At 42.2% G+C, this 24,621-nt stretch overlaps 1 protein-coding gene across 1 annotated transcript in view; it reads right to left on the bottom strand.

Moving 5' to 3' along the window:
- Positions 1 to 24,621, bottom strand: part of HEBP1 (heme binding protein 1) — a 33,137-nt gene extending 8,516 nt beyond the window's left edge. The window contains exons 1-3 of the mRNA XM_055395994.2: positions 24,454 to 24,621; positions 7,807 to 7,945; positions 4,293 to 4,473 (exon numbers count right to left, since the gene is read on the bottom strand). Of these exons, the coding sequence (XP_055251969.1) occupies positions 4,293 to 4,473; positions 7,807 to 7,945; positions 24,454 to 24,531 (398 nt within the window). The 5' untranslated portion in view covers positions 24,532 to 24,621. The remainder of the gene's footprint in view (positions 1 to 4,292; positions 4,474 to 7,806; positions 7,946 to 24,453) is intronic.

Below are 24,621 nucleotides of genomic sequence, written 5' to 3'. Positions count from 1 at the left end.
CTATCTCCCCTTTGGAGGATGTTAAGAAAAGAAGTCATTATTCTGGAAACTGATAAAGAGAAGGCATCAAGCTAAAGAGAAGGTATCTGGCCTTCTCTTTACGACTGTGTCTTAGGGAAACCAAACAGTAGATGAGGGAAGGTTTTCTTTACCGAAGTATTCTGGTTAATACGGGGCTTCCCTGGAGGCTCAGTTGATAAGGAATCCGCTCGCAGTACAGGAGACGTGGGTTTGATCCTTGGGTTGGGAAGATCCCCTAGAGTAGGAAATGGCAACCCATTCCAGTATTCTTGCCTGGGAAATCCCATGGACAGAGGAGCCTGGAGGGCTACAGTCCACGGGGTCACAAAGAGTCAGACACGACTGAATGACTAACACTTTCACTTTTGTTTCACTCTCAGGGCTTACCCTATAAATTAGTATTTATACTATGGTGAGAGTGAGCGCCTCCCTAAATTTTGCACAACAGGCACCCTGCTTCCCCACCTTACTCCCTGCCCTGTGAAAAGACAGTCTTGACATTCTCTAAGCAGAGTTTGCTTTCTCTGCAGCCTCTGCAGTGAGGGCTGGAAAGTCTGAATGAGGACTGCAGTGGGAGTTAGCGGCTCCAGTTCCAGCGGCCCAGCTGCAGTGCACACATTGTCCTCTGGGGGGCTCTGCGTCACCCAGTCTAGGACTGCCCAGAGCAGCCAAGCTTACATTCTCAGCATTAGTGTATGGAGGAGCCTGGTGGGCTGCAGTCCATGGGGTCGCTAAGAGTCAGACACGACTGAGCGACTTCACTTTCACTTTTCACTTTCATGCATTGGAGAAGGAAATGGCAACCCACTCCAGTACTCTTGCCTGGAAAATCCCATGGACGGAGGAGCCTGGTGGGCTGCAGTCCATGGGGTCGCTAAGAGTCAGACACGACTGAGACTTCACTTTCACTTTCATGCATTGGAGAAGGAAATGGCAACCCACTCCAGCGTTCTTGCCTGGAGGATCCCAGGGATGGGGGAGCCTTATGGGTTGCCGTCTATGGGGTCGCACAGAGTTGAACACGACTGAAGTGACTCAGCAGCAGCAGCAGCAGCAGTGTTGAAAGCCGCACCCTTGTGGATAGAGTTGGAGCAGGGCAGATAAAAGTAACTAAGTTTGGAGACTCCAGGAGTGGTCAAAAACTGTCCAGTGGGAGATTATTTGTGTATTTTTCATGAGGCTGTTCTAGAGCAGAACCCTGGTGAAGCTCCTGGTCTTGCTCGTCTGTCCGTGGTTTCACTCCTGTCACACAGGAGGATTTTAACAAATGGGAAGTCACTGATTATGAGGGCTAAAGAATAAAATTATGAAAACACGTACACCTGTTGTTCTGTACAATCAAGGGACCTGGACCCCACATGAGGCCCTGGAAACAGGACTAGAATGATAGGATGCATGTGTGCCCTGCTAAAAGCCCACAGACCATGAATAACACTCCCTGCCCTTCTGGCATTCAAGAGGAATGTGGGGAATTCAAGGGGATCTAGAGATATCTCTAGCCCTTTATGCTCCCCAGGTATTCATGACCCAAACTACAGATTGACCTAGATATTCTGATTTTCCCAGAATTCTGCTGTGGCTAATGTAGGTCTCCAGCTTCAGCTGGGGTTGGGAGGATATTCTCTATATCTAAATCAATTTGGCAACAGGCAAAGGCATTTACTTGGGCTTCCCAGGTGGCACAGTGGTAAACAATCTGCCTGCTGATGTAGGAGACACAAGAGATGTGGGTTTGATCTCTGGGTCAGGAAGATCCCCTGGAGAAGAAAATGGCAACCCACTCCAGTATTCTTTCCTGGGATGATCAGGAAAGATGATTAGGGAAGATGATTCTTTCCATGATCAGAGGAGAAGAAAATGGCAACCCACTCCAGTATTCTTTCCTGGGATGATCAGGAAAGATGATTCTTTCCATGATCAGAGGAACCTCGTGGGCTATAGTCCATGGGGTTATAAAGAGTCAGACACAACTGAGCAACTGAGCACACACACAGCACATAAAGGCGTTTACTTAGATACAATGCAAATGTCTGTGTGCTGTAGGCTGAAGAAATACTGAGAGAAACTGTTAGTACTCAGTATTTCTTACTTAGTTCATCAATAATATGACTTTAGAAAGAGAAGTTAAGAAACAATCCCATTTACAATTGCATCAAAAAGAACAAAATACCTAGGAATAAATTACACCAAGAAAGTGAAAGATTTTTACACCCAAAACTATAAAACATTAATCTGAAAATTTGGAGAAGACAAAAATATATTCCAGGCTCATGGATTAGAACTAATATCGTTCAAGTGTCCATACTACTCAAAGCAATCTACAGATTAAATGCAATCCCTATCAAAATTCCAATGGAAAAAAATCATAAAACTTGTATGGAACCACAAAAGACCCTGAATCTGGAGAAAGTAGAACAAAGCTGAAGGCATAACATTTCCTGCTTTCAAGCTATATTACAAAGCTATCATAATCAAAACAGTATGATATTGACATAAAAACAGATGCATAGATCAATGGACAAGAATAGAATGCCCCAAAATAAACCCATGCATATACGGCCAACTAATTTCTAACAAAAGAGCTGAGAATGTACAATGGGGAAAGGACAGTCTCTTCAATAAACGGTGCTGGGAAAACTGGACAAATACAAAATACTGAAATTGGACCACTATCTTTTGTTTTTAAACTTTTGCCCACACTGTGTGGCACATGGAATCTTCGTTCCCCCACCAGGGATCAAACCCATGTTCCCTGCAATGGAAGCATTGAGACTAAACCAATGGACCACCAGGCAAGTCCCTGGACCACTATATTACACCATACACAAAAATCAACTCAAAGTGGATAAAAGACTTGAACATAAGACCTGAAACTGTAAAATTCCTAGAAAAAACCATAGAGGGTAGCCTCCTTGACACCAGTCTTGATGACGATTTTTTTTTTTTTTTTTGTATTTGACACCAAAAACACAGGCAACAAAAGCAAAACTAAACAAGTGAGACTGCATCAAACTAAAAAGCTTCTGCACAGCAAAGGAAAAAGGCAAACTGTTAGATGGGAGAAACTATTTGCAAATCATATTTATGTAATGGGCTAACATCCAATATATGTTAAAAACTCTTAAACTTGAGACTAAAAAACTTCAAACAATCTAATTAAAAAAATGGGCAGAGGATCTGAATAGACATTTTTCCAAAGAAGATATATAAATGGGAAAAAGGGATAGAATAAGTCACTAGTCAGCTGCTGCTGCTGCTGCTAAGTCGCTTCAGTTGTGTCCGACTCTGTGCAACCCCACAGCTGGGGAATGCAAATCAAAGCCACAACGAAATGTTACTTCACACTTGTTAGAATGGCTACTATGAAGAAGACAGGAAGTAACAAGTGTGGAGAAAAGGGAATCCTTGTGTAAAGCTGGTGGGAATGTAAATTGGTGCAGCCATTATGGAAAACAGTATGGAAGTTCCTCAAAAAAATTAAAAATAGAACCACAGGATCTAGCAGTTCCACTTCCGGGTATATATCTGAAGGAAATGAAACCACTAACTTGAAGAGGTAGCGGCACCCCTATGTTCACAGGAGCGCCAATTTACCAGTAGCCAAGATGGAGAGATAACCCGAGTCCACAGACAGATGAATGGATAAGGAAGATGTGGAATGTACAATGAAATATTATTCAGCCATAGAAAGAAGGAAATCTTGCCATTTGTGATGACATGGATTAACTTTGAAAGCATCATGCTAAATGAAATAGGACAGACAGAGATAGGGGAATACTGTATTATCTCACTTGTATGTGGAATTAAAAAAAATCTGAACTCATAGATACACAGAACAGACTGGTGGTTGCCATAGGGTGGGGAGGTGAGGGGGTGGGAGATATGGGTAAAGGTGGTCAGAAGGTAGGAACATCCTGCTATAAGATAAATTAGCTCTGGGGATGTAAGGTGCAGCAAAGTGACTAGAGTTAATAACACTGTACGTTGCACTACGTATTTGAAAGTTACTAAGAGAGTGGATCTTAAAATTTCTCATCTCAGGAAAAAGATTTGGAATTTTGTCAAATGAAAGATGCTAACTTCCATTGGTAATCATTTCATAAATATGTAATCGAAGCATTATGTTGTACACTTTAAAGCAACATTATATATCAATTACAGCTCAAAACTGGAAAAAATAATTTAAATGCAAATGTTCATGGCAGATGATTCAAGAAGTGATTATGGAAATCAAGTGCTACCCTTGGATGCCCAAAGAATTGTCTCCTTACGTGGAATAGACGGTGATGCCTTCCCTGTTTTCGATCTTAATGCTGTCATCGCTGGGAGCTGGCGGGTCACTTTGAAACTTGTTTGGAATCCGGAACCAGACTTTTAATTTCTTCTGTAGGTCCCCATCGTCACTGGGGAACACAGCAAAGGAAATTGGAACCGTCATCCCCATTCCAAGTCCTGAAAACACAAAATCCCACAGAGAGACATGGGTGTTAGAGACAGAACCTGCGCAGGCCCGTGGACCATCTGCCGGTCTCATTTTTCTTTCAAGACAATATTTGCTGTTCTTGAAATTTGTAATAGGCATTTCAGGCATTAGCATGTATCACCACACAAATATAAAGTACCTCTTAATTGTACATACTAGAGGTAGGAAGGTAGTGATTCAAACTTGTCTGGAAAAAACTATTTAGCAATATATATCAAGACTATAAATATATCAGTACCCAATTACTTCCCAGGTGGTACAGTGGTAAAGAATCCCCCTGCCAATGCAGGAGATGCCCTGGAGAAGTCACCTGGAGAAGATACCCCGGCAGCCCAATCTGATATTCTTGCCTCGGAAATCCCATGGACAGAGGATCCTGGTGGGCTACAGTCCATAGGGTCGCAAAAGAGTCGGACACAACTTATTGACAAAACAACAGAGTACTTCCTGTCTAATTGCTGATTTTATTTATTTTAAAATTTTATTTAATTTTTCATTTTTGGCTGGTTGGGTCTTCATTGCTGTGCACAGGCTTTCTCTAGTTTCACAGTGGGGGTTACTCTCTAGTGGCGACGCTTGGGCTTTTCATTGCAGTGGCTTCTCTTGTTGCAGAGCATGGGCTCTGGGCACACGAGCTGCAGTAGCTGTGGTGCATGGGCTTAGCTGCCCCACAGCACCCCACTTGCCTGCACTGGCAAGCGGATTCTTAACCACTGTACTACCAGAGAAGTCATAATTGTTGATTTTAATGAAATAATCTAAAATATGAAAAAGGCTATTTAGGGAATAGGATTTTCCTTGCAGCAGAATTTATAACTGTGAAAAATTGAGATATGTTCAAAAGAGGAATATGTCTAATAAATTATAGGCACATGATGCAATGTGAGTTAGCTACGAATAGTCATGCTTAGGATTAGTTAGCTACACTGGAAAATAATTACGAAATAAGGAACAGAAACAGGATATATTGCACAAACACTACAATTACATATTGTGTGTGAGTCGCTGAGTCATGCTGACTCTTTGCAACCCCATGAACTGTAGCCCATCAGGCTCCTCTGTCTATGGAATTCTCCAGACAAGCATACTGGAGTGGGTTGCTATTTCCTACTCCAGGGGATCTTCCCGACCCAGGGATTGAACCTGGGTCTCCTGCATTGTGGGCAGATTCTTTACCATTTGAGCCACCAGGGAAGATGCTATTATGATTACATTTCAAAAACCTATTAAAAAGCCTTAAAAATACATTCAAAGATGACAATGATTACATTAGAAAAGATGGACTGGGGTGCTGTTTTGTTATTTTCAAAAATGTTTGATGACTTTATAATTTTTATACATATTTTCTTCTGAAGAAAATTTATGACAGTGCTAAGAAGGAAAAGACTTCTTCGTGACCTCCTACTGGTTATGTCCAAAGCCTGATTTCTTTGGTTCTAGCAAACATTAGTTCAGTTCAGTTCAGTTCAGTTGCTCAGTCGTGTCCAACTCTCCGCGACCCCATGAATCACAGCACACCAGGCCTCCCTTTCCATCACCAACTCCCGGAGTTCACTCAAACTCATGTCCACAGAGTCGGTGATGCCATCCAGCCATCTCATTCTCCGTCGTCCCCTTCTCCTCCCGCCCCCAACCTTTCCCAGCATCAGAGTCTTTTCCAGTGAGTCAACTCGTCGCATAAGGTGGCCAAAGTATTGCAGTTTCAGCTTCAGCATCAGTCCTTCCAATGAACACCCAGGATTGATCTCCTTTAGAACGGACTGGTTGGATCTCCTTGCAGTATAAGGGACTCTCAAGAGTCTTCTCCAACACCACAGTTCAAAAGCATCAGGTCTTCGGCGATCAGCTTTCTTCACAGTCCAACTCTCACATCCATACATGACCACGGGAAAAACCATTGCCTTGACTAGACGGACCTTGGTTGGCAAAGTAATGTCTCTGCTTTTTAATATACTATCAAGGTTGGTCATAACTTTCCTTCCAAGGAGCAAGCGTCTTTTAATTTCATGGCTGCAATCAGCATCTGCAGTGATTTTGGAGCCCCAAAAAAATAAAGTCTGACACTGTTTCCACGGTTTTTCCATCTATTTCCCATGAAGTGATGGGACTAGATGCCATGATCTTTGTTTTCTGAATGTTGAGCTTCAAGCCAACCTTTTCACTCTCCTCTTTCACTTTCATCAAGAGGTTTTTGAGTTCCTCTTCACTTTCTGCTAAGCTTGATACGAGCTTCTTTCATATTTATCAACTTGAGATATATCCTAAATATTAAATGCTTTTTTTTTCCATCTTGTATTCTGAACCATTTTGGGTTTGTACTGATTCTAAAGTGCAGGCCAAGTTAGAAAGCTTAAGAGTTAAGTGAAAGTCGCTCAGTCATGTCTAACTCTTTGTGACCCCATGGACTATACAGTCTATGGAATTCTCCAGGCCAGAATACTTGAGTGGGTAGCCTTTTTCTTCTCCAGGGGATCTTCCCAACCCAGGGATCGAACCTAGGTCTCCCGCATTGCGGGTGGATTCTTTACCAGCTGAGCCACAAGGGAAGCCCTTATGTGTTAAAGTTCTATTTAAATAATGGTTTACATGCAAACAGGTACACTGAAACTTCAGGCCTCTCATTTTGTCATAAAAATAGGGAGGCAGCCAGCATGGACTACCAAGTCTTATTATTATTATTAGACCATGCCACATGGTTTGCAGGATCTTAGTTCCCTGACCAGGGATCAAACCTTGGACCCCAGAAGTGAGAGCACTGAGTACTAACCACTGGACTGCTAAGGAATCCCCATGGACTGTCAAGTGCTTAAGAAGGGGATGAAGAACTCTCAGGCTCTTTATTTGCCAGAACAGAGCTGGGGACCAGCCACACTCATCACTCACTGATCTTCAGAGCCCCATAGAATCTGAGCTACTAGGGGGCTGATGAGATTTTCGGCCTGGGGGCAAAGGTCTCAAGTCAGAGATCGGCTTTGTTCTGTGGCCTGGCTTACCACGGACACACCTTACCCAGTCCACCAATCCAAAGATAAGCACTGTAAGGTTAAAAAAGTAACAAACGAACAAACAAACAAAGCATGTGTCTTCATACGGGGAGAGAAGCATGAACTCAGTGCTACTGAGCGGGCATGAAGTCAGTGGGTCTCCCCAGAGCCCCCCTGCCCACACAGTACAACAAGGGCACATGACACTGAAACTGGTAGTGACAGGTATCTTGGGGTCCCTTCCTGCGTTTTCCATCAATGACGTGAGACTGCAGCACGGGCCCAGGTGACCAGAGCCCATCCTTCAGGGACGCTCACCCTTATCATTGGAGCCTCCCACATACTTCATGACTTTCGGCATCGCCTCCCTCAGAGCCTCATCCACAGGCTTATCTGTCACTTCCACTGTGGCAAACTTCCCGCCTTCACAGGCTCTCTCCTCGTAGAAGACATCTCCCTGGAGGCAGAGAAGACACAGCACTGAAAAGGTGTAAGGGAGCAACCTGTGATGACCCTGAAAGTGTTAGTCACTCAGTCGTGTCTGACTCTGTGACCCAGTGGACTGTAGCCTCTGTCCATGGAATTCTCCAGACAAGAAAACTGGTGTGGGTAGCCATTCCTTTCTCCAGGGGATCTTTCTGACTGCGAGATCGATCCTAGGTCTCCCACATTGCAGGCAGATTCTTTACCATCTGAGCCACCAGGGAAGCCCCTACAAGCAGTAAAAGTCCAGTTACAAGAGGCACAAACTGCTAAGGAACTTTGCATAATTAGCCTAACTCTGGTGACAGTGGAAGAGACAGGCCGGAGTATGAAGGACCATAAGAAATGGACTCTGAGAGTTCTGACAAACCTAGAGACGGCAGAGAGGGGATTGCCGCCAAGGAGGAAGGATTTGGGAGGAAGTGACAGGGCAGCTGATTTCTCAAGGGCACGGGGGTGTCGCTTAATGAGATGGGCTGGGAAGAGGAGTCACGTCTGGGAGTACAGTGTGAACTGAATTACTCTGATTCTTCTTGAATTACAGCCCTGCTACTAGATTGAGGCTAGGCTTGGGGCCTCAGAGTTCTGTGGGATTGGCACTGTATTGGTTTGTTTCACCCTTTGCCATATTGTAAAGCAGTGCCTTCAAACTTAAAAAGAAAATCACAATCCATAACAAGAAATATTTTTACATCATGTCTTATCAAGAACATGAAACAACTTCACTTAATCAACATTATCAGAGAAATAATAGAAGATATTACATCCCAAACCACCCAGAACAGCCCCAGAATGCTGATATCAAAGAGCTCTGGGAAATTAAAAATATAACAGAGGTGAAAAAATTTGGTAGAAAGGTTGGAATATAAAATTGAAGGAAATATTTTAGAAAGTCAAGTAAAAAGGCAAAGTTGTAGAAAACATAAAAGGAAAGGATCAAGCCGAGAGCTCCAACGTCTGAATAATAAGAGATCTAGGAAAAGAAAGGACTTCCCAGGTGGCTCAGGGGTAAAGAATCTGCCGACCAATGCAGGAGACACAGGAGACCGGGGTTTGATCTCAGGGTTGGGAAGATCCCTGGAGGAGGAAATGGCAACCCACTCCAGTTTTCTTGTGAGGATAATTCCATGAACAGAGGAGCCTGGCGTGCAACAGTCCATGGGGTCACAAATAGCCGGATATGACTTTGCGACTAAGCACGCACGCACACAAGAAAAGAGAAAACAAAATGGCAAAGGAGGAAACAAACAACTACAATCCCACTAAACTCTGAGGGCCCAAGATTAGCTTCAATCTAGTAGCAGGACTGCCTTTCAAGAAGAATCAGAGTAGTTCTGTTCGCACTGTATTCCCAGTCATGACTCCTCTTCCCAGCCCGTCTCACTAAGCACATCCCCTGAGAAATCAGCTGCACTGTCACTTCCCCTTCAAAACTTCCTCCTTGGCAGTGATCTCCTCCTGCATTGAGTCTCTGTCCTAAAGTCATTATCTTTACTCTACAGACCCACATAGCTCTCCTCCAGCCCTCTTCCTCCTCCTTGCCCTTTGATGTCTCATTATGATATTGGACTTCCCTGGTGGCTCAACTGGTAAAGAACGTGCCTGTCAATGCAGGAGACATAAGACATCGGTTCAGCTCCAGGGTTGGGAAGATCCCCTGGAGAAGGAAATGACAACCCACTCCAGTATTCTTGCCTGCAGAATCCCATGGACAGAAGAGCCTGGAGGGCTACAGTCCATGGGGATGCAAAGAGTTAGACATGACCGAGCACACATACACAAACACGATATAATTTTGCATTCCCGAACATACAATAAAGCAGTGCTTTCAAACTTAAAAAAACCCACAATCCAGAACAAGAAATACATTTTTACATCATGCCCTATCATGGACATACATGTCTGAAGCAAAGTTTCACAAAATAACACTTTACCCTTATGGACTGGATGCATGATGATACCTGCCTTTTCTTTTTTTAATCGGAGTATAGTCAATTTACAATGTTGTGTTAGTTTCAAGTGTACAGCAAAATGATTCAGACATGTATATATATATATATTCTTTTTCGACACTGAAATCAGGTTGATTATATTCTTTGCAGCCAAAGATGGAGAAGCTCTATACAGTCAGCAAAAACAAGACCGGGAGCTGACTATGGCTCGGATCATGAACTCCTTATTGCCAAATTCAGACTTAAATTGAAGAAAACCACTAGACCATTCAGGTATGACCTAAATCAAATCTCTTATGAGTATACAGTGGAAATGAGAAACAGATTTAAGGGACTATATCTGATAGATAGAGTGCCTGATGAACTCTGGACGGAGGTTCGTGACTATACAGGAGACAGGGACCAAGACCATCCCCATGGAAAAGAAATGCAAAAAAGCAAAATGGCTGTCTGAGGAGGCCTTACAAGTAGCTCTGAAAAGAAGGGAAGCGAAAAGTAAAGGAGAAAAGGAAAGATATACCCATCTGAATGCAGAGTTCCAAAGAATAGCAAGGAGAGATAAGAAAGCCTTCCTCAGCGATCGATGCAAAGAAACAGAGGAAAACAATAGAATGGGAAAGAGTAGATATCTCGTCAAGAAAATTAGAGATATCAAGGGAACATTTCATGCAAAGATGGGCTCGATAAAGGACAGAAATGGTGTGGACCTAAAAGAAGCAGAAGATATTAAGAAGAGGTGGCAAGAATACACAGAAGAACTGTACAAAAAAAATCTTCATGACCCAGATAATCGTGATGGTGTGATCATTCACCTACAGCCAGACATCCTGGAATGTGAAGTCAAGTGGGCCTTAGAAAGCATCACTATGAACAAAGCTAGTGGAGGTGATGGAATTCCAGTTGAGCTATTTCAAATCCTGAAAGATGATGCTCTGAAATAGCTGCACTCAATATGCCAGCAAATTTGGAAAACTCAGCAATGGCCACAAGACTGGAAAAGGTCAGTCTTCATTCCAATCCCAAAGAAAGGCAATGCCAAAGAATGCTCAAACTACTGCACAATTGCACTCATCTCACATGTTAGTAAAGTCATGCTCAAAATTCTCCAAGCCAGGCTTCAGCAATATGTGAACCGTGAACTCCCAGATGTTCAAGCAGGTTTTAGAAAAGGCAGAGGCACCAGAGATCAAATTGCAAACATCCGCTGGATCATGGAGAAAGCAAGAGAGTTCCAGAAAACCATCTATCTGCTTCATTGACTATGCCAAAGCCTTTGACTGTGTGGATCACAATAAACTGTGGAACATTCTGAAAGAGATGGGAATACCAGACCACCTGACCTGCCTCTTGGGAAACCTGTATGTAGGTCAGGAAGCAACAGTCAGAACTGTACATGGAACAACCGACTGGTTCCAAATAGGAAAAGGAGTGCGTCGAGGCTGTATATTGTCACCTTGCTTATTTAACTTATATGCAGAGTACATCATGAGGAACGCTGGGCTGGAAGAAGCACAAGCTGGAATCAAGATTGCTGGGAGAAATATCAGTAATCTCAGATATGCAAATGACACTACCCTTATGGCAGAAAGTGAAGAGGAACTCAAAAGCCTCTTGATGAAAGTGAAAGAGGAGAGTGAAAAGGTTGGCTTGAAGCTCAACATTCAGAAAACAAAGATCATGGCATCTGGTCCCATCACTTCATGGGAAATAGATGGAAAACAGTGGAAACAGTGTCAGACTTTATTTTTTTGGGCTCCAAAATCACTGCAGATGCTGATTGCAGCCATGAAATTAAAAGATGCTTACTCCTTGGAAGGAAAGTTATGAGCAACCTTGATAGTATATTAAAAAGCAGAGACATTACTTTGCCAACCAAGGTCCGTCTAGTCAAGGCTATGGTTTTTCCCGTGGTCATGTATGGATGTGAGAGTTGGACTGTGAAGAAAGCTGATCGCCGAAGAATTGATGCTTTTGAACTGTGGTGTTGGAGAAGACTCCTGAGAGTCCCTTGTACCGCAAGGAGATCCAACCAGTCCATTCTAAGGGAGATCGATCCTGGGTGTTCATTAGAAGGACTGATGCTAAAGCTGAAGCTGCAATACTTTGGCCACCTCATGCGACGAATTGACTCACTGGAAAAGACTCTGATGCTGGGAAAGGTTGGGGGCGGGGAGGAGAAGGGGACGACCGAGAATGAGATGGCTGGATGGCATCACCGACTCTGTGGACATGAGTTTGAGTGAACTCCGGGAGTTGGTGATGGACAGGGAGGCCTGGTGTGCTGTGATTCATGGGGTCGCGGAGAGTCGGACACGACTGAGCAACTGAACTGAACTGAACTGATGAAACTTTACAAAAGGCCCAATTAGAACAGCATAAAATATTTCAAAATTTTCCTACTAGCCCTGCCCCGGCTGCTCCAAATGCTCCTCCTCTGCCAGCAGGCATGAATCCAGAAGTTTCTCCTTTGTTAGAACCTAATGATTCTAATAACGACTCTCCTAAGATGTTTTTTGACACCCAAACTGGCAATGCTTGAGTTGGCACTCTCCAAAACCAAATTCGGAGAAGGCAATGGCAAGCCACTCCAGTACTCTTGCCTAGAAAATCCCATGGACGGAGGAGCCTGGTAGGCTGCAGTCCATGGGGTCGCTACGAGTCAGACATGACTGAGCGACTTCACTTTCACTTTTCACTTTCACACATTGGAGAAGGAAATGGCAACCCACTCCAGTGTTCTTGCCTGGAGAATCCCAGGGATGGTGGAGCCTGGTAGGCTGACGTCTATGGGGTCACACAGAGTCGGACACGACTGAAGTGACTTAGCAGCAGCAGTAGCAGCAGCAAAACCAAATTGTTTTTGAAATGTTAACTGTCACCAGACATTTTGATACCACAAAAGCTCAAACGCCATGCCCTCCCTTATTTCATGAACAATTAAAAACAACAGCCCTTGAAGCTTGGGATCTGATTACTCCTCAAGGAGAACCTACAGGTAGCTACACTAAAATATTACAAGGACCTAATGAAAGTTATGCTGATTTTTTAGCTAGATTAGAAACTGCTATTTCCCATACTGTAATCAGAGAAGAAACCAAAAAAAAAAAAAGGTAGAGAAATTACTACTTGCTAATGAAAATACAAATCAGAAATGTCAAAAAGCTATCTTTCTAATTCATGAGACTGGGACTATTATTGATTATTTGAAGGCTTGTCGCAATCTAAGATGAGAAACTCAAAAGATGCAGATGCTAGCTAAGACAATGGCTGCTACCTTTAGAAAGGAAAATGAAAGATGCTTTACATGTGGAGATAAATACCATTTAAAAAGGGACTGCCTTAAGAAGGCTAATAAAAAACCTACAAAAATTTGCCCTTTCTGCCATAGAGGAAAGCATTGGGCCAAAGATTGTAAATCTAAATTTGATATTGAAAGAAAACCTACTCCAGGAAACTTCAAGCAGGGGACCCTCCAGGTCCCCTTCAACAAAAACCAGGGGCAAATTCTATCTTTTCCCTCAAACCCTCAACATCTGGTGGTACTGCCTTTGATACACCAGCCTTAAACGATTTTTTCCTTTACTCTTAAGCAGTCCCTTCTAAAATACCTACCGGACTTTTTGGACTCCTGCCCCCACAACCTTTGGTCTTTTATTTGGTCAGTCTAGTTTGACTTCTAAAGGAATTACTATTCACCCTGGAATAATTGATTCAGATTATAAAGGAGAGATTCAAATTATGATGTCATCTCAGATTCTATGACAATTCAAAAAGGGGAACAGAATTGCTCAATTACTTCTTTTACCTTACATTTCTATTAACTCCTCTAATAATGTACAGACAGGCAGATTTGGCAGTACAGATCAAAAACAATCCTTATGAAAATTACTGGTATCTGAATATGCCCAACCAAATATAAATATCAAAATTAATGGTAAAAGATTCTCCGGTCTTCTCAACACTGGATCTAATATTATTATTTCCAAACACTTATGGCCCAAATTCTGGCCTATGCAAAAAATCTCTTGCCAAATTGCAGGAATTTCTCAAACCAAAGTACAAGGAATTTATCAAAATGTTCAAATCTACCCATATGAAGGACCAAAAGACCAGCCTGCAACATTAAGACCTTATGTGATAGATGCACTCCTTAATCTAATAGAGAGACTTACTTATGCATTCCACATTTTTCCTAAGGGCCACTGCTCATTTAACAAATAAAGCAATTATTAAAATAACTTGGAAGAATGATGAGCCTATTTGGACAGAGCAATAGACCCTTATGAAAGAAAAATTACAGGCTACTAAAGAACTTACAGACACACAATTAGAATTAAAATATACTGAGGAATCTTGCTCTCCTTGGAACTCTCCTATTTTTGTTATAAAAAAGAAATCTAACAAATGGCGTCTCTTAACAAACCTTAGAAAAGTTAATGCATCTATGAAACCTATGGATGCACTGCAACCAGGGATCCCATCACCTACTCAGTTCAGTTCAGTTCAGTTCAGTCGCTCAGTCGTGTCCGACTCTCCGCGACCCCATGAATCACAGCACGCCAGGCCTCCCTTTCCATCACCAACTCCCGGAGTTCACTCAAACTCATGTCCACAGAGTCGGTGATGCCATCCAGCCATCTCATTCTCCGTCGTCCCCTTCTCCTCCCGCCCCCAACCTTTCCCAGCATCAGAGTCTTTTCCAGTGAGTCAACTCGTCGCATTCCTCAAAACTGGCACATTATTATTGATTTATAAGATTGCTTTTTTAACATACCTTTAGACCGGGAAAAATTCACTTTCTCTCTCCCTTATCCTAATCATATCGGGCCTCATAAAAGATTTCAATAGACTGTGTTACCTCAAGGTATGCTTAACAGTCCTACTATTTGTCAAAATTCTGTAGCCAAGACTTTACATACAATATGACGGCGATTTCCTCATGCATATATCATTAATGCTGCTGCTGCTAAGTCACTTCAGTCGTGTCTGACTCTGTGTGACCCCATAGACGGAAGCCCACCAGGCTCCCCCGTCCCTGGGATTCTCCAGGCAAGAACACTGGAGTGGGTTGCCATTTCCTTCTCCAATGTGTGAAAGTGAAAAGTGAAAGTGAAGTCGCTCAGTCGTGTCCGACCCTTAGCGACCCCACGGACTGCAGCCTACCAGGCTCCTCCATCCATGGGATTTTCCAGGCAAGAGTACTGGAGTGGCAATAATATACTATAACTACAAAAAGGAGAAATGATATTTTTGACAATGAATGGCCATGATATTCTTTAGACTCCAGAGAAAACTGATTAAAATAAATCCTTTTTGAAATTGCAAAACTGGTTCTTCTTACTTACACATGCAGTTAGGAAAAGGTTAAGTTGTTAAAATACTTTTTTGGAAATCCAGTTCTGCCTGGGAAACAAATACAGGACTAAGAAAAAAACCTAAAGTTAACTCTTATCATGTCCTTGGGATTCACAGCCCACTCTATCTAGGACTCCAGCCATAAACAAATTGGTGGAACTCAAAAAAAAAATAAAAGATATTTTAAATTTCAAGCAGAAAACTATGCCTGTCTATCTAAAATTATGTATGTCGTAATATATGTCTTTGTTTTTGGATAACATGAAATTAATGAGCTCTATTTAAATTCAAGTTCACGTGAACTGAAAAACATTCAATATTAAATATAATGTTCATTTAAATATAATTATTTGCTAATCTAATTAAGACATGTCTTAAGTCATCAACATTATGTAATACCTTTATTATGCCTAGGTTTAAGGTAAACTAAATTTGTCAACAAAAAGGTAACTCTTTATATATATATATATATATAAATAAGATGAAAACTTTCAGATAAACTCTATTAAAAATAATTATATTTTAAAAATGATAAACTAAATGATAAAAGTTTATTAAATAGCTAGGTCATTTCCAAATAAAGTAAGATTTTAAAACATTAATTACTAAACACTAACTTCCTCTTACAAAAAGTTTTTCTTACAGAAAAACTAAAGAGATTTTAAACTATTAATAAATATATATAAAATATATATTTATATAAAATAAATATAATATATATTATAATAAATATATTCACAAATCTATAAAATGCTAAAATACAAGACACTTCATAGTTAATAAAAAGATATAAGAAATGGCAAATAAAATGATTAATACAAAAATATAAAAAAGGTTTATGACAAATGAAAGAAAATTTTATGGCAAATGGATGTAACTCATTGCCCTGAACTTTCTTCCTCTTCCTTCTTAAATGTCTCGATAGATACAAATTCTTCTTTTATAGGGGTTACACCTCTCCGAGGTGAAACTACACAACATGCTATAACCCACCTGATAGCTTACTTTATAATAATGAGAACACCTAATTCTATAAAAACAGACAATGGCCCTGCCTATATTCCTAAACAGTTCAAACAATTTTTACATTCATTCTCTATTAAACAGATTACAAACATTCCTTATAATCCACAAACACAAGACATAATTAAACACATTACACACTAAAACTACAAATAAAAAATTAAATAAAAGGAATACACAGGGACACTTTATCTTCCTTATCCAGAGCAAACTTCACTAGATTCCAACGCAATATATTCTTTAAGCCTATAACTATTGTTAATACAGCTTTATTTCTGTTTCCAGTCTGTAAGATTCTTAAAACAAAATAAGATCAACTTCAGTGCCTGTTCCACAATACAAAAAAAAAAAAAAACATAAAAAAGACACCATTTGCCGAATAAGTTATTTGTTCCTAAGAGTATCAAAAGTGCAAAATATTCACCTTCTTTTCAGGTCAGTCTTGAAAGTATAATCATCTTCCTTAACACACTGAACAGAGATTCAGCAGCTGCCAGGCTGCGTTTCTTTTCCGGGGACAAGGTCAGGTATTTGGATGTGAACAGCGTTTCATTTGTCAAGTTGTTCTGCATCAGCTTTTTCAGTAAGTTCACTTAGGAAAAAATGTTTGAGTGTTTGCTCCTAATCCTTTGCCCCAAATAACACAAACCACTTAAAACACAGTCAGATCCCATTTCTTTTTATATCAGAAAAAATGTATGTACTGAATGAGGAGGAAATCAACCCATTAATTCAAAACCACAGCCAAAAACCAGTCCCCAAACAGATCTCTAGATGATTTTTTTTTGGACTGAAATATTTCCTAGGAATGTTTTCATCATTATTGCTTTCCTTTCTTTCTATAACTATTGTTAATATAGCTTTCTTTGTTTTAAATTTTTTAAACTTACCACAAGGAGATATTTTGACAAAAGCAGAAAAACACTTCGAGACTTTGAAGGACACCTCCCTTCCTTTGCCCATTTGGTATCAAGATGGGTTAACCAGTCAATGGAAATCTAAGCTACTAATCTCACAGGGAAAAGGGTATGCTTCTGTTTCTCCATATGGATCCAACGAACTCACATGGCTTCCTCTTTATTTTTTTATTTTTTTTTTAAATGCAAAATTTTTATTAATATTAAAACAAAGTATACTATTCAGTGTAAGTTATATAAATATTTTCTCTATTTACCATAAAGACATATGAGTCATTTTTTTTTTTTTTTCTTGAACAGAGGAAAATTTATGCGTCGAACCTGGACTGGTCACTTATGATAATATACATGCTACAATTCCATTCTCCCCAATCATTCCACCTTCACCCTCTCCCACAGAGTCCCAAAGACTGTTCTAAATGCCTATGTCTCTTTTGCAGTCTCTTATACAGGGTTCAGGTAATCTCACAGGGAAAAGGGTATGCTTCTGTTTCTCCATATGGATCCAAAGAACTCACATGGCTTCCTCTTTAGAAGATTCAACCTAAGGGGGCCCCCAGCATAAAAACTAGAGACGAAACAACAAAAACCCCAAGAGGAAGAAATTCCAATACAAGCCACGGCAGCTTTAAAAGTTTCCAAAAAACGCCGCACTTGACGTCATGGACCTCATGATTTCCCTATTTGGGGATAGATAAAAACCCTTACTAATCAAGCTGAAAATCTGATTTCTCAACAGGGAATGCCTCGGAATCCTGAAAATATTTTTGTCGCTATGCTTGCTTTTGCTTCCTCTGCTAAGGCTGACTTGATTGATCACACTTATTGGGCTTATACACTTAACCCCCCCTTTATTATAGGTTATGGAATGGACAGATATAGGACCAATCGTATCCACTAATGACTCAACACATATGCCCCCTCCTTGGAGCTTGGAGGGGCCCTTTCATCCTAAGGAAGAGGAAGACTAATTAGCATTTCTCTAGGCTACGAAACTCCAATACTTTGGCCACCTCATGCGACCAGTTGACTCACTGGAAAAGACTCTGATCCTGGGAGGGATTGGGGGCGGGAGGAGACGGGGACGACAGAGAATGAGATGGCTGGATGGCATCACCGACTCGATGGACATGAGTTTGAGTGAACTCTGGGAGTTGGTGATGGACAGGGAGGCCTGGTGTGCTGTGATTCATGGGGTCGCAAAGAGTCAGACACGACTGAGTGACTGAACTGAACTGAACTGAGAATATGAAATCCTTCCTTTATGCATGGGCCCAATAAAATTATGTATTAATGTTAATCGACAAACATGGGCTTTTGTCCTGCCTCCAAAAAAGGAACTTCCACACATTGCTTGGACTGTTTACCGCCCTGTCCTTTTATAAAAACCATGTCAATACTACCAAAACTCTAGGAAAAGGACAAAAGTTAAAATGTAAGGGGTTTACTTATAAAGACTTTAAATATACTCCTGTTTATTGAGATAAATATCAGATAAATTAATGTTTATGGCCAATTACACCATTGTTGATTGGGGGCCCCATGGTATGTGGGTATCTAACTGCTCAGATGATATTAATAGTCACTATGTGTGACTAGAAGATTACCAACAGTTCAATGAAACACTTCCATGAAAAGGGCTCCGTGGCTGGCTTGATGGCGAAATAACACCTTCTCGCCCTCAAATCGTCCTCCAAAATTGAACTAAAGATGCTTATACTATGTGGGCCACTCAGGCTCAGATAGATGAGGATATTCAAGATGAAATACAGGAACTAAAAACAGCCATCAAATGGGTTGGAGATCAATTAACAGATGTACAAAAACAGGTGATGCTAAAATGTGATTGGAATTCTACTCAATTTTGTGTTATTCCTGTTCAATTCAATAATAGTGCCTACAATTGGGAACAAATCAAATTTCATTTACAAATCATACATAATGCCTTTCTGAATGTACAATTATTAAAAAAAGAAATCTTTGAATTTGCCCTCTTCCACTAATTTGAAAACTTTAGCTGAACAACTAGCTGATCAATTATCTGGGTTAGACCCACGCAGATGGTTTCAAAGCATTACTCACAACATTGGGTCTAGAACTGTAATTCTGGTGATTGTCTTAAAATTATATTTGTCGTCTACCATTGCCTTCATGCAAAAATTGTTAAAACTAAACAAACTCTAATGGTCAGAACGCTTTTTAGAAATATTATAAATAAATAAGGGGGAATTGTCAGGGAATGTTTAACAAGAGGAGTCCTACGTGCTGTTTCTCATAAATCCTCTGTTCCTTATAAGTTTCTGTTGTCAGAAACTAGTGGAACAGCAAGCTGCTCCCAGGACTGAGGTCATTATTTGAGACAGGCTTGAATCTCCTTCAGTAAACATTCTCTTTATGACAAAACTGCTTAGTCTCGATCCCCTTTCTTGAGATATGGATTGTCTCCTGACCTTGTGACCATTCTTAATCCCTTGTTCCCTTGGTAACAGTTGCTATACGTTTGGTTTTCTGATCTTTATCACTGTCAAAAGAAATTTCTTGTACAACAGCCTATATACTCACAGAAAGATCATTAAAGCACCTTTGCGCCATCAGAGCTTGGGTCCCCGTGTCTTTCTTTCTTCCTCTCTCTCCCCCTCCCTCTGGCTCTCTCTCTTTCACTTTCTTATCATTGACTCCAGACCACCAGGTTCAGGTCCACTAAAGGACCCCAACACCACCTGATGTGGTGGGTATACACACTGATTTTGGAAGACAGCTTTCTCATTATAAGGGAATAACAATAACAATAATGATGATCAAGCTGAGTACTTTCCATGTGTCTTGTATTATTTTAAATATTTTATGTGGATCCATTCATTCAACCCTCCAACAACCCAATGAAGTGTTCTCATCTTCATTTTCAGATGAAGCTGGAGCACACGAGGTTAAGCAACATGCCTAAGATACAGTGGCAAGAAGTGGAGCCAGGATTCCAAGCCAGGCAGTGGGGTCCTAACCAATGTGCACAGACTGGAAACAAACCCCATAAAGATACTGGTTAGTAATAGCAGTCCTGTACTGAGTACCCACAAGTCCCGCCCAACCCCACACAGAGAGCTGTACGTCCTTCTCCCCATCCAGGCAAGGCAGAAGGCACCTGATAAGGTCTGTAGCAGCCTGGGCCCCCAGCAGGTACCTGGAATCAGCCCTGAACATCTGGTTGAACCTAACCTCAAGATACATGGGGCGTACTGTGTGCTCCATTCATTGACTCAGGACAGTGGACAACAGTTTTTGACTTAAGACTCTTTCCAAGGAGAGGTCATTTCAGAAAAAGATTCTCTTCACAATAATAACACCCTGAAAGTGTATATATTTTATTTTTAAAAGGGTTATAAGAGTCTTTGAACGTTTAATGTCACACAAGGCACTGTTATTCTCATCTTACAGTTGAGGAATTTCAGGGTTCAGAGAGTTTGAGAGGTTAGGCAAAGTGAAGTGAAAGTTGCTCAGCTGTGTCCGACTCTTTGCAACCCCATTGACTGTACAGTCCATGGAATTCCCCAAAACAGAATACTAGAGTGGGTTCAGTTCAGTTCAGTTCAGTCCAGTCGCTCAGTCGTGTCCGACTCTCCACGACCCCATGAATCACAGCACGCCAGGCCTCCCTGTCCATCACCAACTCCCGGAGTTCACTCAAACTCATGTCCACAGAGTCGGTGATGCCATCCAGCCATCTCATTCTCCGTCGTCCCCTTCTCCTCCCGCCCCCAACCTTTCCCAGCATCAGAGTCTTTTCCAGTGAGTCAACTCGTCTCATGAGGTGGCCAAAGTATTGGAGTTTCTAGAGTGGGTAGCCTTTCCCATCTCCAGGGGATCTTCCCAACCCAGGGATCAAACACAGGTCTCCTGAATCACAGATGGATTCTTCACCAGCTTAGCCTGAGAGGTTAAGTAACTTACCCCAAATTACCTGTAAGAAAAGGAAAGTTAACAATCAAGTGCTAGGTATTCTGTTGCACAATTTATAATTGGTTCTCATTTAAATTTCAATACAATCTTATAAGACGTGAAGTATTTTTCCCCCCTCATCAGCATCAGAGAGTGCTACCCAGGACCATGAAGCTAGTGAGAGTGGAGTTGAGCTGAATTCTGACATAACAATATCACTACACTTATAGGGTGTTTTAGTTTATATATCATTTTCATGTTTCTCAAACAAATGTAAAATTTCTATCAACTCTGGGAGTAGATAGAGGAGATATTTTGATACCCATTCTAAGCTGCAGGAACTGAGGTTCATTCGGGTTAAATGATTTGCTTTGGCTTGGTAATAATACCCTGTATGGCCCCATATATTTTTTTTTAATTTAAACTTTTTATTTTCTATTGGGGTATAGCCAATTAACAACATAGTGATAGTTTCAGGTGAATGGGAAGGAACTCAGCCATACATATACATGTATCCATTCTCCGCCAAACTCCCCTGTGTTCCAGGCTGCCACATAACATTGAGCAGAGCTCCCCGTGCTATACAGTAGGTCCTTGTTGGTTATCCAATTTAAATATGGCAGTCTGTACATATCCATCCAGGACTCTAACTATTCCTCCTCCTCCTCCTTCTTGCAGGCAACCATTAGTTTGTTCTCTAATTCTGTGAGTCTCTTTCTGTTTTGTAAGTTCATTTGTATCACTTCGTTTTGGGTTCCACATACAAGGGATGTCATATGATATTTCTCCTTCTTTGTCTGACTTACTTCACTCAGTATGGTAATCTCTAGGACCACCCATGCTGCTGCAAACTGGCCCCATATTCTTACCAAATGTTGAGGAAAGATGCTTATCAGGGAGGAGCATTTATGCCTGGAGACAACAAATCAGTGGCAGGTGACTCTGTGCTGATAAGCGGCTAATAAGGAAAAATCTTTTGAATATAGGCACCCTGACTCAAGGAATTGATTTCACAGATATTAAAAGAGCTGAAAGGGGCTTCCCAGGTGGCATTAGTGGTGAAGAAAACCAGCCTGCCAATGCAGGACATGTAAGATGCAGGTTCAAGCCCTGGATAGGGAAGATCCTCTGGAGGAGGGCATGGCAACCCATTCCAGTATTCTTGTCTGGAGAATCCCACAGACAGAAGAGCCAGGTGGGCTACAGTCCATGGGGTTGTAGAGTCAGATACGACTGAACAACTTAGCAAAAGAGCTGAGAAGCCCACCAGGGAAGAGTGAAGCAACCCAGAGGTTTGCAAGAGCCCTACAGGGCTGTGGAGGGAGGGTAATCTGTTACCTGAGCTCAGATACCTGGGTCATGTGTTGAAACCTAGACCAATGGTAACCTGGCCAGCAAGAGTTGGAGCCTCAGAGAAGCTCTTGGTTCGAGAGATCTCATAGGGTGGAGAAGGAGACGAGAAATACCCTGGTCTCTCCCTTCTTCCCATCCTCCTGTCTCCTGCTATTGCTTTCTCCCAGGAGACCAAACCCTCAGCCTGCATTGCAAATAATCCTGTACCCCAAAGACAAAGTGAGCCCAATTCTATTACAGAAAGGAAAGTTCTCTGCAAGGTTTAAGTAACAGGCAGATTCTTCAGCGTCAAGGCCAACAAGGACCCTGGAGGTCACTGGGCTGAGTCCACAGATGGGTGTGCACACGGGCGACATCCCATCAGACACCTCCTCCTGTCCACCTGATCTGCAGCGTTTACAAACATTTTAACAGTTAAAACTGACACAGTTGCCCTACTCCAACTACAGCCTCAGCCTAACACACGCTAGTCCTTCCTCCCCTTTCCTGCTTTTTCTTTTTTTGATCACAGTACTGATCACCACCCGATACATGAAATATCTGACATTTTAATTGTTCTTTAGTCACTAAAACAGAAGCTCCACGAGGACAGGGATTTTTTCCAGTTTTGTTCACTATTTTACCCCATTGCCTATAAGAGTACCCGACCCTCACTTGGCACTTAACAAACAGTTATTTGTTGAATGAATAAATTTTATATCTAGAGATATCACACAAAAGAGTCTAGATTGCTGGTTTTCCTTAAAAACCTGGCAACCCTGGTTCACATCGATGCATGACGTGTGTGCTCAGTCACACAGTCGTGTCCGACTCTCCAGCCCCATGGACTGTAGCCCACGAGGCGCTTCTGTCCATGGGATTCTCTCCAGGCAAGAATACTGGAGTGGGTTGCCATTTCCTCCTCCAGGGAATCTTCCTGACCCAGGGATTGAACCCACATCTCCTGCATCACCAGCACTGGCAGGTGGATTCTTTACCACTGCATGACAACTGCCGGGAATCACTCTTTGCAGATGGGGACTTGAGTTCTCACTCCAGTTAGCCTCAGCTTGCCTCAGTCTGTCACCCATTTTCATCACGTGCCTTGCTGCTTGTAGGCATCTGAAAAGGTCACCTTTGATAGATTTAAACTGCTCATTCTACATGAGTAAGGAGACAGATAAAGACAAAGGCACAGGCCTCTGGCTATTAGTTGCTTAAACAGTCCAGACTGTAGTTGAGGGTTTTGTGTGATGATTGTTGTAATGGGTACCTGGCCTTGGCCGCCCAGACAACACGGCTTTTTTAAAAAGAAGCACTGGGTGGGGAGCTGAGTATCCAGCCAGGGAGAGTACAAAGTACCTGTCTGCAAGGAGCTTATCACCCAGTGGCAGATTCCTTGTTTTCAGGGAGCAGTCCAATCTGCCTGGGTGAGCACAGATGTCAATTTGGCGGAAAACTGCGATGATGCCTCACTCATTCTGTATTCTAGGCACCCAGTTCTGGGAGTTCCATTGACCAACAAGCCATTTCACAGCTATGAGCCTTTGCACAGGCTCTTCTCGTTTGTCAGCATTCCTGCATATTCCCGAGGCCCACCGAAGGCACTTCTTCTGCGAAGGCCTCACCGTCACCCACTGGCAGAATTGGACTGCTTCCTGCCAGGTGCTCCTGGCCTTCCACAGTTACCTCCAAGCGGCGCGGATCTTGTTCTCTTAAACTCCGCTCTCCACCAAGGACGGTTTGGGAGCTTCTTAAGGGTAAGCACTTTTTCAGTCCTTCCTGCAACCGAAGACCTCGCAGCACACAAACATTCAGAATGTTTGTAATGTATAAATGGATCAGTGCATTCAACAGGCGCAGCCCATCTCGTTCAGCTGGGATTCTCCCCTCAAACCCATCCTGTCTCTCTGTCCCCGCTCCTCCCAGCAGAGACCCCTTTCCGGTCCTCAACAGCCCTGTGGGCCTACCTTGCCCCCTTTGCTCAGGACCTGCCAAGGCCAAGTCTCCACGCTCCCGAACAGCGAGTTCTTGATCATGCCCAACATGGTGTCGCCGCGGTGCTCAGGCCGCGCGGGGAGACGCGGGGCAGCGGAAAAGGGCTGGCGCGAGCAGGGTTCCCGGGCGAGCGAAGGAGG

Source organism: Moschus berezovskii, chromosome 6, assembly GCF_049115385.1.
Source record: "Moschus berezovskii isolate FMDL1 chromosome 6, NW_MosBer_1.0, whole genome shotgun sequence".
In the NCBI taxonomy this organism is placed as follows: domain Eukaryota; kingdom Metazoa; phylum Chordata; class Mammalia; order Artiodactyla; family Moschidae; genus Moschus; species Moschus berezovskii.
The sequence above is the reverse complement of the archived record's forward strand: the minus strand, read 5'-3'. Positions and strand labels throughout refer to the sequence as shown.